Here is a 15,412-nt window from a genome sequence, read left to right on the forward strand (position 1 = left end):
GAGATACGCAGGTGCCCGGCTGGGAATTGCTGTAACTGTAACAACGTTGACATTCAGTCTGTCGACAAATAGAGCAAACTCGTCGGCCTTTCGAAGAATTCATACCCAGAATTTTTATTGCTTGCCTAGCTCTCTACAACGTTGTCTTAGAAAAGATTTGTAATAATGCATACTGAAATGCCAATTTGTAAAAAAAGTTGTTTGGTCCTTATTTCTTTTACTGTTTGTTGATGGAATCAGTAATAACAGGGATGTGCTTTTGCTTCTGCATTACCTCTAAAAAATAACTATTAAAAGATCTGTTTGTTATCCATGTCTTCAAATGAGATTTAATGACATAAAATATCATTTGAAGAATGATAAAATTTGATAGGTAAGAGATTTTTCTCGCTGAAAAATACAGAAGAGTTGTATGCTTCAATTTTATTTTTTTCTACTCATAGTTCACTGTATTATACTTCATTATATTTTTTAATCAAAGTTGGAAAAGGGTTCAGTATCTCATGAACTAACTATCTGAATTAAATCGTGGTAATTTTTTCCCCATTATAATTTTGCTTCAGTTAAGTATAAATTACAAAGCTTCACAAGTATTACAGAAGTGTTTCGTGGCATACAATGCAACTTTTCTCCAAGCAAATCAAAATATATGTTTGTATTAATCTGAAATGGGAAGGGTTTATCTTTAATTATGCATGAGTAATTTAAAATACTATTTTCTGACAAGGTATAACCTGTTTTGTTTTCATTGGCCTTGGAGTAAAATAATTTGCATTAATTGAAAACCCACTAAATAAATGATAATTCACTCCAGTGTGACAGAAAGCAGAAATAGTCTAGGTCAGTTCACAGGGAAAATTACATCTGGCATTTCAAAATCACCATAGGTTTGTCAAGTTTAAGCATTCAGAAATCTCAAAGTTATCTTAAATATACTTCCTTTAAAAAAAATATTGTAATTTGTAGTCTTTTGGATGGCTTTGATTTTTTTTAAAAACCTTTGTAGTTTATACTGTCAGTATTTCCCCATCAGCAATGAGAATAAGTTAGTTAGTTAGTTAGTTAGTTAAATTTAAAAAAAAAAAAAAAGAAAAAACAAAAAATGGCTTTTGGAGAAAAAAGCAAATTTCTGTTCTGGTGCTGGGATCTAGAGATTTTAGGGAGTCAGCCGGCATCACAGGACCCAAGTTCAATGGCATATATGGAAAATGCAGCCTCAGCTGCTTACTGAACTGAAACCTGACGTACAGCCGTTTCACAAGATGTTATCAGCTAGCCACTTCTACCAGTATGGAGATCCAAGTGCTTGCTCTCTTTTTTTCCTCACATCATTTGCTAGAAAATTGAGCGTGAAAGTCTGAGGGAGCATATTTCATTCCAGGAGAGGTATGGCTGGGCTGGGAGCGCCCAGGGCAGGGGAGGCAGGAGCAGCATTGCTGCCGCAGGAGCTACACCTGCACGGGCAGGGCAGGAGGTGTGGGGAGGGTGGGCATCCCCGCGCCGGCGTAGGGGCATTTCACTGGGCTGACGGCAAAGGTGGGGACAGACTTTTTAATGGGGACTGTAGCAATAGGAAAAGGGGGAATGGTTTTAAAACTGAGAGAGGGTAGATTTAGGTTAGATAATATGAAGAAATCCTTCCCTGTGAGGGTGGTGAGATGCTGGGATGGGCTGCCCAGAGCAGCTGTGGGTGCCCCATCCCTGGCAGTGCCCAAAGGGCTGGACGGGGCTGGGGGCAGCCTGGGCTGGTGGCCGGTGTCCCTGCCCGTGGCAGTGGGGTGGAACTGGGTGGTCTATAAGGTCCCTTCCAACCCAACCTGTTCTGTGATTCTATGCCTGTGTTGTTACAGGGTACCTCTGAAAAGCAAGCAGAGCGCTGAGGCAGACCAAAGCGAACAGCCACATTTTTAGCTCTGCTCCTGTGCTGAGGGTCTGCTGAGACAGCTACCGCAGAGCTGTGTCCTCCCTGCAGGGCAGAAGCAGTTGTTCCTTCATTTTCTCATGTTTCACCAACTAAAGATTAGAGCAATCTTTTGAAGCTCTCCACTTCCATCCCAGGAAACTGTAAGCTGGATCACCCTGGGGGTTTGGGGGACTCTAGAACAGAAACTGTAGAGCTGCTTTCATTAAACATATGCCAAAGCCCCATGAGTCCTGGAGAACGGGGGTATTTTTGTATCCCCACTACTTCCTGGAATTAATGATTGAATGGAACATCTGACCAACCTCTCTGTCTGTGGGGGTTTTAGGTCTGTTTTGCCATCAGCTTACCGGGATATGCAGAAGCACACCCTCGGGTACGACACACACAAGCATGAATCATCACACAGTGAAGGGCTCGAAATGTAGAGGAGCACTGACAGCACTGGTGCCAGGTTGTACCGAGCCGATGCGAGTGCTCGGTACTTGCATGTTGGTTGGACCCTTGCCTTGCAGGCAGCAGAGTTGTTTGTGAACAGGGCACCTGGTGCTGGCTGGAACACCAAGCAAGTTCCCAGCTATCTGACAGCCTCTTTTTTCCAGTGGATGCTTTTTTTTGTTGTTTTTAGATGCAAAAGAAGGTTTAAAAAAAAAAAAACAAATGCATGAGGTAAACATACCTAAACATATGAAATATTTAAAACCTGCTCCAGCGTAGGGAAGTATTGGAGATACGTTTGCAGTATATTAAGCTGTACATTATAATGATTCATTGTTAGAAATCAAACCAGGAGCTTCTCTTTTATGACTCTTCAGCAAATGCCAACTATGGTCTTGTACATGTCTCTACCTGTCGCTGAATACCTACATGGATGGTTGGGACTGATTATCACACCCACCGATGGAAGCACATTTCCTAACTTACAGTCCTGTGGTTTTTTTCTTTGCTTTGCTTATTTTCACTGCATTGGATGTCTGTGTATTTGTCAAGGAAATTTGTTTAAATACTTGGGTTCTTATCCTTTGCTTTGGAAAGGAAATCTGTAGAGTCCTTTGAAGCATCTTTTGCCTTGGATGGCCCTCAGCAATGTCAAAAGCAATTTTATGTCAGTTAGGAGAAATTATTTTTGAAAGTGCCTGTAAAAATTAAAATAGATGTTTCTGTGCGCTATACTGATTTCTTCAGCCACTCAAACGTGAGAGTGCTCCAAAACAAAACTATATGAAAATACTGCGCAGTGATGGAATAAATGCTGACAGTTTGAGATGTTACTGTTTAACAGCCTTGAGAAATTCCATTTACTGAAAATAATTCACATACATGTTTGAAACATTCAGGCTTACGGTAATTAATTTTCAGCTGAATTGATTTCTATATGCAAATTGCTCTGAGTAATTATGCAGAGAGGGGGAGCAGGCGAGAGAGAGAGACTTAAATATCTGAACTTGTTAATGGAAGACATGGTCTCCCCTAGACTTGGGGGAGGGCTAACACCAGTTTACTCCCTAATGAAGCAGAATGATTTATGATAAGATTTGCAGAAGCAGAATAAAAACTATTGGTAATTATTTGCGATTGATATGGAGGGATGTAATTAATCTGTTATTAAATAACATTTTTTAAAACCAGAATTATTAGCAGTATCAGCTCTGAGAAGAAATGTACAGTCAGTCCCAATAAACAACATAGTCTTAGTCACTCAACGTGGCCACTTACCAACCTGTCAAATAAGAAAATCTGAGGAAGGGGTAATAGGCAGAAACCTATAAGAGCCTGGAAGTCCATCACGGGCTTGGGTGTCTTGTTCATATGAGGGTGATGGGCTGGTCCCATTGCACTTGGCTTAAGCTCCACTGGCAGTCATATCTCTCAGCACATGGGTTGGTTGGAGTTCACCACTGGAGTATTGAAAACTATCGTGTTTTCACAGAGAAGCAGAGCAACGTTCGCCTGAGTGCTCTTTAAGTTATTGTGTACGGCCATGATCACAGTAAGAAAAAAAGGCATAAATTCATCATCTACTTTCAAGCTGAATAGATGCTCTAATTCTGGGAGGAAATCTATGGTTTGCTTTGAACACTGAAATGTTAAAGCCAAACCTGTTTTTACCCATCATGTGTGGAGAACATGCCCTTTTCCTAGTAAAAATCAAGGACAAAGTTTGTAGAGATTTTTATTTATACATGTTTCGGCTGGCTGTATGGTTTCTTACATGTTCGCTCTACGCCAGTTTTCGTAGAAGCCCGTAGTAAAACTCCTCCAAGCCACTAAACTGCTTTGAACACATTTTCTCTTTGGCTGTCACCATGCTGTAAGTGGCGACAAGATGCTGATTGGAAACGTTGCCCCTTAGATCTGCAGTCTGACATGCGGTGCCGCGTGAGCTCCGCGCTGAGCAGCGGGGTGAGGAGCCATCCTCGCGCCCCTGCCTGCCCAGACCACCTTGTGTCCGCAGCTTCCTCGCTTGTACAGCCAGGAGCTCTGCCCTCCTCCTCCTGCTTGCTTGCGGAATATCGCTAGAATCAGATAATACATAATAATATTGACATGCACACCTATAATGTAATGCATCATTTAATTCAGAGGCTTTGTTTTATTATCATTTTATTTTGTTTTAAAATATGCACTAGCGTCTCTGCATCGAAGGCAGCAGGTCCCATTTTCCAGTTCATCATACCTTTCTCAACAGATGTAGTTCTTTTCTCATATAGTCAGAACAGTTCCGAGGGGGTTGCGTAAAAGCAACTTCTCTTGACATTTCATTATGTGGAAGCATTTTTGTCATTGAGTGATCATAGTACTTATTGTCAGGCAATTTTGAAAACAAAAAACCCAATATTTACATAATGCCATTTCTTTTTGATTGTGTAGTTTGTTTCAGCTCCACTAAACAGCTATGAAATTACTCTCTTCCCCCAAACGAATGGTCATAAAAACAAAATCAAGCTCATAAATCTTGCTGTGAACTAGTTGTACAGTTTCTGCAGGATTACACATCCATTGCTGCAAGACATTGAAAGTATTTATTTGTTATCACCCTTTTAAAGTCAAATGTGTGAAAAATAAATTTACTCGGTTATGATTAACACAGTGACCCATAGTTGCAGTATATAGAGCTACAGTCTTATAGAGTAACTTGTCCCTGTACTGCCGTTGTCTGAACTAAGGAGTTTCCTGCAAGTCGTAAGTCTTCTTTTATACTGGCAATATATAAAAACATGAAATGTAATAGAAAAGTATCTCAAACGCTGTTCTTAGGTCTTTGTCCAACACTGATTTATCTTGCAAACTCACAGCTTCTGGTGGATGGTGCAGGGAGGGCAGAGGAAGGTGTGTACGGTCCATAAGGCAGCTTTATCTGGTCTGCTTTGTGGAGCTGGGAGGGAAAGGGATTTGTGATGCAGTTGGTGTCTGTAGTCCTTTTGGTCTTGGAAAGAGATGTCAGCATACCATTAGGAGGTTGTTTAATTGTCTGGTGCAAACCTTGGTGTTTATTCCTCTTTATATCTCCTGTGGTTATCTTATAGAGATAACCACAGAAGATTTATAGTTTTAGGAGGGAGCTGAGGTTGCTATGCATAATAAAAGTTTGACCAAAAAAAAGGAATGCAAGTCTTTTGCCTCTTGGTGACAGGATTCTGATTCTGCACTGCTATTTTGTATAGACAGACCTAGCACAGGTTTTGGGTCCCTGCATACGTCTGAAAGCCTTTCCCCTTTGCAGTGCAGTCAGCTGGCCTGGAGAACAGTTTTCCTACAAGACTGTTGTGGCCAATGAAGCAGAAACTTTAGCCCATGTAAACGCTTCTTGACCCCTGCTCTGCCAGAGAGGAAGAGAAGTCGCAGCTCAGAGTACCAGGACAGCTGGCCAGAAAACAAATGTCAGCAGCAGGAACACCTAGGTGTTCCGTGAGGAAGAATAAGACTTTTTGAGCCAAGATAAAAAGCCCAAAATTCTAAATTTTCCTAGGATAAAAACTTCTGCAAACGATTATGCTGAGGAATTTGCAGCACTGCATTTCCCTGCATTTCAGCCAGATATCTCCTGGGATGGATATTCCCTTGGAGGCCAAGTGTGCAGGGATCTGAACAGGGGAAAAGCTCAGGACTGGGAACTATTGAAGCCTGGACTCACAAAAAGCTAGACAGGGTGACTGAAGTGGATATTCAGCAAAGAATTTAAGTTCAAATGAAACCTTTAATTCCAGCACTGGCTGGACACATATCCCCTCCAAAACCTTTGGGCCAGTCCTCAGCCACTGTCAGGTCAGGTTAACTGACTGTACCAGTTTCACCTTTAGTCCCAATCTACAGAAAAATTGGAACTATGTTCACATATTAAAGCCAGGGTTAAGGTATTTATGTTACTACTGTGCAGACAAACTTGAGTAACTATGTGCAGACTCTTTGACATAGGAAAGGGATGGCTGCAATATTCCTTTCAAGTTGATAAAATAAGATCTTTTTAATAAAAAAAAAAAACTTCAGGCTTTTTTCTCACTCCTCTTCCCACTTTCATTTATTTATTTGTACTTTTGGCTCTTCGTTTTCAAAAATTTCATATTCATTGCTTTAGGACAAAAAGAACTGGGATGACAAATATGGTTGTTATGTTTCATCTTATTCCCAAGGGTCTTTTCTTCTGCAGATGATGAGCATCTGCTCCTAGTCATGTAGAAATCTGATTAACAAAGCATGATCTTTGATTAGCATATTTCAGAAACTGTTTCTTATTATAAGCTGTCCTTAGGGCTTGTGTTGCTTAGCAGTAGAACAACCTTCCAAACTTATTTAACACGTTGAGGAACTTTGCAGACATATAAATCCCTGTTTTGACCTTTTATGTTCAGATGGATCGTGCATTCTGCATAAGTGGCAAAAAAATCTCAAGAAATAATAATCCACATCATGGGATTTTTTTCCTGTCTTCTTACAAAGCCCACGGTTTTACTTGTATTTAATAAACTTCCTTCTACTGTTTTGAACTGTATGAAGGGCTGTTTCGTAATGAATAATAAATGATGCTTCTATAGTGATAGTGTGTTCCGTCTAAGGATCTTCATGAGCTTTCCCACCATGAATAAAATAATTCATTCAGCACACAGGTTGGGAAAAGCTTCATTTATTATTATTATTGGCAGTATTGTTATTCTTTTCAGATTTTAGAAGCAAGACACTGAAGTAGAGAAAAGTAGAGGCCTGATTTAGAATGAAATAGTGACTGGCATTTTCAACTACATCTTTTCCCATTCTTTTGCTTCAAACTGATGACCATTCAACAATATTTTTTCTTTTTTGGTAGACACATTTTAATTGCAAAATATTTGAAACTTGTGTTTCTTTTTACAATAATGTGTTTTGTGATACTATTTCAGACCATACACACTTCAGAAGTGTGTGTGTGTTTATTGCTTTAGAAGACCTAAGGAGTTCCAGAAGTGGCTGTAATTCTTCAATTAGAGTAAATTTTAGTATGAAAATTGCTGAATATTGAAACTGTGCATGATGCCACATAGACCACGTGGGCTTAAATCTTGCTTCTCTTATTCCTGCCAAACTCGGATTGACTTTCAAGGCTAAACCCACATCCCCTTTCGTGCTGGCTCTGGCTGATAGAAGACTATGAGCACAGGGCCAGAGAGTGCTCTCCAGCAGCCCAGCAATGCTGGCAGCTGTTAGCCCTGGGCTCCTAGCCAGTTTGTGCAATGGTTTCTGTTGATGCAGCATTTTGTACCAAGGATGTGTCACCAGCGAAAGCAGACAGTGTGCACATGCTCCAGTAAAAGAGCAAGGCCAGCTGCAAGCGAGCAAAAGTTCTGGTCGTTAAATTTTTTTTGTGTGGTTTTGACCTTTGCATTACGTCAGCCCAATGAACCTGTGATCTGGTGACCCTTCACTCTTCGAGTGGTGCTTTCTTGTGAAAGGCTTTGCAGAAGGAGGGTATCTCAGGCTGTTTAAGAATATCTAGGTAGACGGTTCGGTAAGGAAACTGTGGCTTGCCATTTCAATCCCTGTCTAATACCAACCTCAGTCTTTAACTCAGTCTCCAGTGAGAGCAGAGGATTAAGAACGTGTACCTGACCCACTGTGTTCTGGGAGCGTAAAGAGCAGGGGATGGGCTGCTTCACATGTGCTTGTTAGTCTGACTTGGAAAAGACAGCAAAAGGCAGCAGCAGAACACCCTGAAGAGCCCTTCCAGCCTTTGGGCTTTTCAGTGGGACAGACCCTGCCCCCTCAGACGCTGCCTTTGTATTTCCCGAGTGGCGACTCATTGGATGTCGATGCCGTGTTGTTTATGGTGCAGAAAACACATGGTCTTTTCTCCTTCCTTGCTCACTTCACCTTTTCTATCAGTTTTAATGGCTTTAGAAGAAAAAGCTTTTAACATATTTGGATTGTTTCTATGATTTCCCCATGTCTTACACCAAAGGCATTCCACTAAATACATACACACTAGTGAAGCGCAACTGCCCATCCCAGACGTGTAATCGGTGTTAATGTGGTGGGAGCTTGGATCTGTGGCTGTTCAAACCAATGCAGAACAGCTGCAGCACGCCAGCGCTGCAGGGAAACTGAGGAATCCTCTACTTGTTGGAAGTACGTTTGCTGTCATATAAAGAAATTCGGTACATAGCAAACTGAAATGTCTTGTGCTTCAAATAGTACCCTTCAAAAGTTTGTCTGATTGTTCAGTAAAAGTGGGGAAGACCATTATCATAATGTGCAGGAAGAGCTTTGTACAGCCCCAAAGATGAAACTAAGAGTTGCCCATCTCCAAGAGTAGCCCCTTATGTGGGGGAGGGAGAGGAGAGGTAAAATGGGATTTGAGGACATGTAAAAGGAACAGAAAGTCAAATCCAAGACATATTAATGTCCAAAATAAGCTTACCTAAAAGTCATTTAAAGGTGAAATTTCTCTGTATGGCTGTGACTTCCCTTCTTCTGAGGTATTCATATAACCATTGTTTGAATCTTTCTAATTCATCCTGGCAGATATGTCTTATTGCTGATCTTTAGAAGCTTCCTTTTGTAAGAGAACGAATTTAGATAGATAGCCTTTCAAATGGGACTTGATTGCAGCAAAGTATTTATAAGAGATTTTCCCAGGTGGGATCAGTGCTCTAATTGGAGTGGTATCGAGCATAGCACTGTATCGCTTCTCTTTCTTTATTTCAAGGATTAGCAAATCACCGCTCATTTAAGGAAGCAATCTCTAGAAACTTGGCAGGAGCAGACAGGCTTGCACACTGGCAGGACAGCGAATGCTGTCTGCTGCTGTTGAGCTTCTGTAGGGACCAGGAGGCTGCTCCAGTTCCTAATGCCCCAGCATCTTCTTGCCTCTCTGAAGGAGCCACTCCTGCCTCTGCGATCAGACCCTCTTGCTCACTTTGGGTGCTAAACAGGATGATCCCAAACCAAATCCTGATTTTACCACATCAGGCCACTGATACTAGCTTAACATCTTCATTTATTTGAGGACAGGTGAAAGGCATGCACAGTTCTAGTAAAACCTAATGTAATATGCCGTGTGCTAATTTCTTCATTAGTGTTAGGAGACATTTCTCTGCATACAGAAAAAAGTGAAGGGGCTCGTCAGACTCCCACTGCTCCTTTCTGAGTGTTGGTTGCATCTGGGGGAAATGGCTCATCGCAAGCTAAATGAGGAACCTTGTCAGGAGCCTCCTGTTAGAATACTGGCAGCGTATCGCTGTGCCATTTCTGCCTCCCGGCACCCTTTGCAGAGAAGCAGGGCTTGTGTCTCTGTGTGTGTGAGTGCACGTGTGTGTTCACCCTTGCCTCCTGGATAAATGCAAATTCTGGCGAGTATTTTCTGTCTGTAGGCCTTTACGTCCATCTGTGTCATCGTTAGGGTACGGCATTATTCACTCCTTCGAGCCCATGGTTGTGCTGCCTCCCCGTGCACTTACAGCGAGGCGGATTTTAGCAACAAGATTGGTAACTGGATATGCTCAGGAGGAAGGTTCATGGGATCTCTCCTAATCAAAGCTGTAAAGGGGGTACCAGAGGGTAAACCCTAATACCCTGCACTTCCCCAGGCAGGACTGCATGTCACTGGCACTTTTTCCAAAGTCCTGACTAGCTGCAGTACCACAAATCACCCATCACAGCAGAGGGAGAGAAGCTCCCTTTACTGCTGCCATGTCCTTTTCTCCAGCAACTTAAGAACTGTTGAAAGATGGACCACCTGGGGCTGGCTGGAGTGCTGAAGTACATTTCTGGGCTATATAATGTCGGAAGGAGAATAAAGAGTTTAAGGACTGATTAAGAGGAGGCACTTTCCCTGGGGAGCATCGGCAGGGACAGCAGCTTGGGTGTATTTGCTTTGAGATAGCAACTCATCATTCTCTCTGTCCACTTCTGACAACACTGCTGGTGATGTAGGTGGTATAAAAGCCCAGGATTATTTTATTGTTATTACTGCTCTTCTACTCAAGCATTTTAAGTACGGGAGATGCTTATCTGTAAAAATAAAAAAATAATTTCTACAAAATAATATGCCTTTTGTACAGTATCTGTGAAATCAAATTTATTAGTACTCTGCAGTACGTCAGTTATTAGATAGCTTCTAAGATACTAGTCCTTTTGTTACTTGTGAGGATTTTATATTCCACTGTAACTTTTCTGTGAAATAAACAGCATGGTGTAGGTTATTATGCGAGAACTTCATCCCAAAGCGTTATGTTTAGTATTAATGTGAATGCCAAGTTAGACTCAGGTCACTGTTTAATAATCAAAGTCCTTAAGCTCTCCATCTATCTTTCTACTTCAACACCTCTATATGCAGTCTGCAAACAACGGCACATATTATGAAATGGTAAAGTATTTATTCACTCAGATGAGGGAGTGTTCATTCTAACCAGTTGTCATCTGTCAACCAAGAGAAAACTTGATGTGCATTTCTCACTTTCTTTTTTAATCTATCTGTTTTTTTATAGCCCTTGATCCATCCAAAGATCCGTGTTTGAAGGTGAAGTGCAGCCCACATAAAGTATGTGTCACTCATGACTATGAAACTGCGATTTGTGTAAGCCGCAAGCAGCTGGTGCACAGGTAAGGAGGTTTTATGTTGTTTGAGGTTTTTCTGTCTTCAGAGACATCCAGTATGATAAGTAAAAGGAAAAAGCTCCAAAATGAACATGAAAAAACTTAATTTTAGAATATTCCTTTATCAATTAATCTGCATTTTTTCCTGAAACCAAAGAGAAGTCATCTTATTTTTACCTGGGGCCATTCCAAAAAGGTGAACAGGAACATGGTGCACCATGTAGTGTGGAGTGCAGAATGCTCTCCCAGTTCTGGGGGTGGTTTTCTACTCCCAGAGAGCGGTGACTGTGCATGTTTTCAAATCTGAAAACCTGGAATATGAAAACATTGTGTCACAGACATCTACAGTTCTGGTAACTTAATTGGAAACAATTAAAAAGAGATTAATAAAGGTATTATTTTCTTAAAATAGATCAAACCTCTGCTTAAATTTGGTAAAGAACTGATAAATGTTGGTGGAACTTCGTAGAGCATCTCCCTGGGGAGTCGTCTAATTACAGAAAGCTCCAGATCTGATTGTTGAATGACTGAATTAAGAGCAAATGAAATCACTAATATGTTAAAAGCTTTGGTCAAGATGTTCCAATTAGACCACAGAACTTCACTGAGAGAAGCTATGAATAAACAAAGAAAAACCTACTGAGCATAGGTTGAAATACACTATGAAGAATCAAGAATTAAGACATTTAGAAAAAAATTCAGAGGAAAAAAACCCCTGATGTTACCCTGTTTTGGAAGCAGAACAAGCAGAACCAGTAAGAGAAATTGCTCTTGAGTATCTCTAAGTCTGTCTGAGTCGAGGCGCAGAATAGAAGTGAGGAAATAAGCCCCTCCACTTGCCAACAGATTTTGAATAAAACTGTACTGCTGTAACGGGCAACTCTGAATGGTGTGTCTGTACTTTAAGAGAAATATGTTGTCTTGCTTTCATTATATTTGAGTGATAAATCTTTGGACTGGTCTGCAATTTCTTTCCCTGTTTAGTAGCGAAGCAAAAATTTGCCTGTAACTCAGGTCCCTGAATGTCGTTGTCAGTTGAGATTGTAGTTCCACAACTGATTTAAGCCAACCTAAATTCAGGATGATCTGATTCCCATGTACTAGTACTACAGCTCAGCTTTTCTCACTGCTACCTGGCTGAGGAAGCTAATCCAGTAAAAAAAAGTTGTTTGATTTATAATACAAAGCTAATGGTGTAATGTGCATGAGGCACTATATTTAATCTGTGGTTTTCTATATGGGATGAACCCTGGAAGGATGTTAGGAGTATGGCTATGTGAAGTGCTTACGTTCTAATGACATTTTTGGCATTATGTAGCTTACATTTTCTAGTTAGGATGGATTTAAAGCACTTACATTATATAGTAGTCCTTATGATATATAGATATAGATGTTGAGCCAAATGCTTTCTGAGCTATTTCCAGTATTTAATGTCCCAAAAGTAGTCAAAATGGTAGAGAGAAATGGTGTAGAGGAGGAGCTGAATATCCTTTTATTATTTTTTTTCAGAAACCAGGTTGTGTTTCATATGATCTCTCTATGATTCCTCCACTGCCTACAGCTATTTCAGCTGACCTTTAAGTAGCACTGAGACTACGGAGATGAATAGAAAAGTATTGAAAACTTACTTAGAAAATTCTCCAAACAATTTCTAGCAAGTTTTGTAATGCTGAAAGAACTACTGCTGATGTGTGAGAGTGGCACATATGTCCCCGGAGTGTTTTTATTCTCAAAATACCTACCCTTGCCTCAGAGGGTAGGCATGTCAATGAGGAAAGTAACTAGGGCAAATTCTCTGCTGATTTGAATCAGTGGAGTGACACCACTAAAGGTCTTCATCTATAGTCCCACAACGTTCTCTTCTTTTTTCTGTGCCTGACCTGAATACTGCTGTATGTCTCACTCTGGTCATATTTAGGCTGTGTTAATCAGGAGTAAATGCATTACAAGAGGTGGAGTTGCACCTATTTAAAACCAGTGAAAACCTGAATAAGGTAGCATGGGTGCATGTGTAGTAAGAACCGTCAAATAACACAGCATTGTTGCGATTGCTTTGCACATCCACAGCCCTTTTGGGTGTGCTCAGAAGGATTTTCCATTTCATGCATCATTATCAACTTGCTGTAGTGGCTTTACAAAGTATGTAGGCTCAGCAAAAAGTAATCAGGAGAGCAACATCTTGCGTTGTTGCTGAGGCTTTCAGACAGTTACACCAACTTGCATCACCTGATTAACTCACCCGCTGAAGAGTTGCAGCACAAGGAAGCTGTATTTTTCCAGGCAGAATGTAGCTAACTTTGAAATCACCAGTGACAACGCAATGCCATTCCTGTTTAATTTCCTTTGTGCTGGAATGCACACTTTTTAAACCACTGCAAGAATACGGTAGCAGTGTATAAAAGAGAGTTAAACAGAAACTTGTTATTTTACATTTGCTCAGACCCTGGCTTCGCGATGGCTAACTCTTCCTGTAAGGCTTTCAGTCCCATGCCTTTAGAGTAAGACCCTTACATCTGCCAGCACGGCTGGTCACGTATTTCATCGTGCTGTGGTTTTGATCCTGCCCATGGTGGACCTGGTGGATGTGGGGTCCCCTGACCCAGCTGGCGGGGCACCTAGAATAGTTTCGGTTGGAAAAGACCTTTAAGGTCATTGAGTCCAACTGTAAACCCAATACTGTCAAGTCTACCACTAAACTATGTCCCTAAGTGCCACATCTACATGTGGGTCTGTGGGAGAGCAGCTCACGGTGCCGGTAGGTCTCGTTGTGGGTTACCCCAGGGGTGCCAAAGGAGCCAGCTAGAAGTCCCATGCCCCAGGGGCAGGCTGGCCCCTCCTGTGCAGCATCCTCCATCCCTCCTCCTCCTTCCCTTCACAGTCCCCTGGTGAGCAGCCCCGTCCTTGAAGGTAAGGGAGAAGATGGCTGAGAGGTGTTCCAGACAGACAATAGCATTTTGTCAGCACATCCTCTAAGGCGTTTACGGTACAAATTGGACAGGGCTTTAAGAGAAAAGGCAAGACTGAGCAGTGATTGAAGAGTGTGTAAAAGATAAATTTGAAGGTACCTTCTTATATGCTTAATAGTCCCTGGACTAATGATAAAGCCTTATGAAATCTTTTGTGTGGATTAAAACCCCTTTCAATTTGGACATGATCTATGAGGAAGAGTCTTTATTAGTTCAGTTTTGCATGAAATGCAGTAGTTAATACCTCTCAAAGATTTCTCATACATTTGCAGTCCTATAAAGCTTCTCGCCATTTGTCTCGGCTGGTGTTGCTAGTGCAGCTGATGGGAAGGAAAAGGGTCACTCCTGGGCTTTTTTGAAAAGAACGGAATGAGAAAAGAAGATTGATGAGAAAATAATGGGCATATTAACATGTCCAGGGTTTACAGCTTTGTTCAGTCCATTTAACTGGCGATCACCAATTAGTTCATCACCGCAGTGTACGTCACTCACGAAGGTAATCATGCAATGTCCCTGCTTCTCTGCTGTGACTTGGAAATACAGCTATTTACTCAGTATTGCTTCAGTATTTTTGAAGCTACTGCTGCTGACCAAAGACGCCACTACTGAATTCCTCACAACTTTTTTTTTTTTTTTTTTTTTTTAAGATCTGGACAAGTTCCCACATAAAACATCTGTTCTTCCGAATTACTCATCAAAAGCTTGGTGTGACCAAGGTGGCCATGCTGGCAGCTCCACCTACCAACAATGAGCAGATAAATCTCCCTCTCTTTCTTAATAAATCCTGCAGTTGATACCTGATTTTGGGTTAGGAAGGACCTCATTGAAAACAAGTCCAATAAAATCCATCCCCATATGTGAAACTGAGTATTTTCTTACCACTGCTATTCTATGTGCTGTTTGTGTGCTTTAAGTTGCATCCAAAAGGGAATACATGAATGAAGAAAATTAATAATTGCCAGAATGTCAGTGACCCACCTGCTTTCAAGAACTGCTTGGGAGCATTACAGAAAAATCTTTGCCCACAGCAAATGCACTTTTAGGGATTTATAAAAAGTTGTGCACATAAGCAAGGATGTTAAATGGCGCTATTCCTCAATGTCTTTGTATTGGATCAACAGTTACCCTTTAAAATGCACTAAATACAGGACCTGTAAACCCTAACCCTGTTGTTTTGCTCTCCTGACTCACACATGTCTGTGTATTCTCTTGCTTGCTTCGCTGCTAAATGCTAACGAGGCTTGGCACAACACCAAGGGCTCCTTTGGGGATAATTTCTTCGGTGCTGAGCGCCCGCCTGCCCTGTTCTCAGCAGCCTGGCGGTGCGAGGCAGGGCTTCTTCCCAAGCTCCTGATGTTTAATGTGCGTGATTGACGTGGTAGTGTTTATCAAAGCCTCAATACGTGAGCAATCTATACGAGGTTTTGTAACAGAACCAAACCTGGGAGATGGTTAATTA

At 41.3% G+C, this 15,412-nt stretch overlaps 1 protein-coding gene across 2 annotated transcripts in view; it reads left to right on the forward strand.

Annotated features, from left to right (window-relative positions):
• The window catches only part of SPOCK1 (SPARC (osteonectin), cwcv and kazal like domains proteoglycan 1), a 324,520-nt gene that overhangs the window by 179,574 nt on the left and 129,534 nt on the right, over positions 1 to 15,412 (forward strand). For both annotated transcript variants that reach the window (XM_037398498.1, XM_037398497.1), the window contains one exon: positions 10,879 to 10,993. In XM_037398498.1, the coding sequence (XP_037254395.1) occupies positions 10,879 to 10,993 (115 nt within the window). The remainder of the gene's footprint in view (positions 1 to 10,878; positions 10,994 to 15,412) is intronic.

Source organism: Falco rusticolus, chromosome 8 (assembly GCF_015220075.1).
Source record: "Falco rusticolus isolate bFalRus1 chromosome 8, bFalRus1.pri, whole genome shotgun sequence".
NCBI lineage: Eukaryota > Metazoa > Chordata > Aves > Falconiformes > Falconidae > Falco > Falco rusticolus.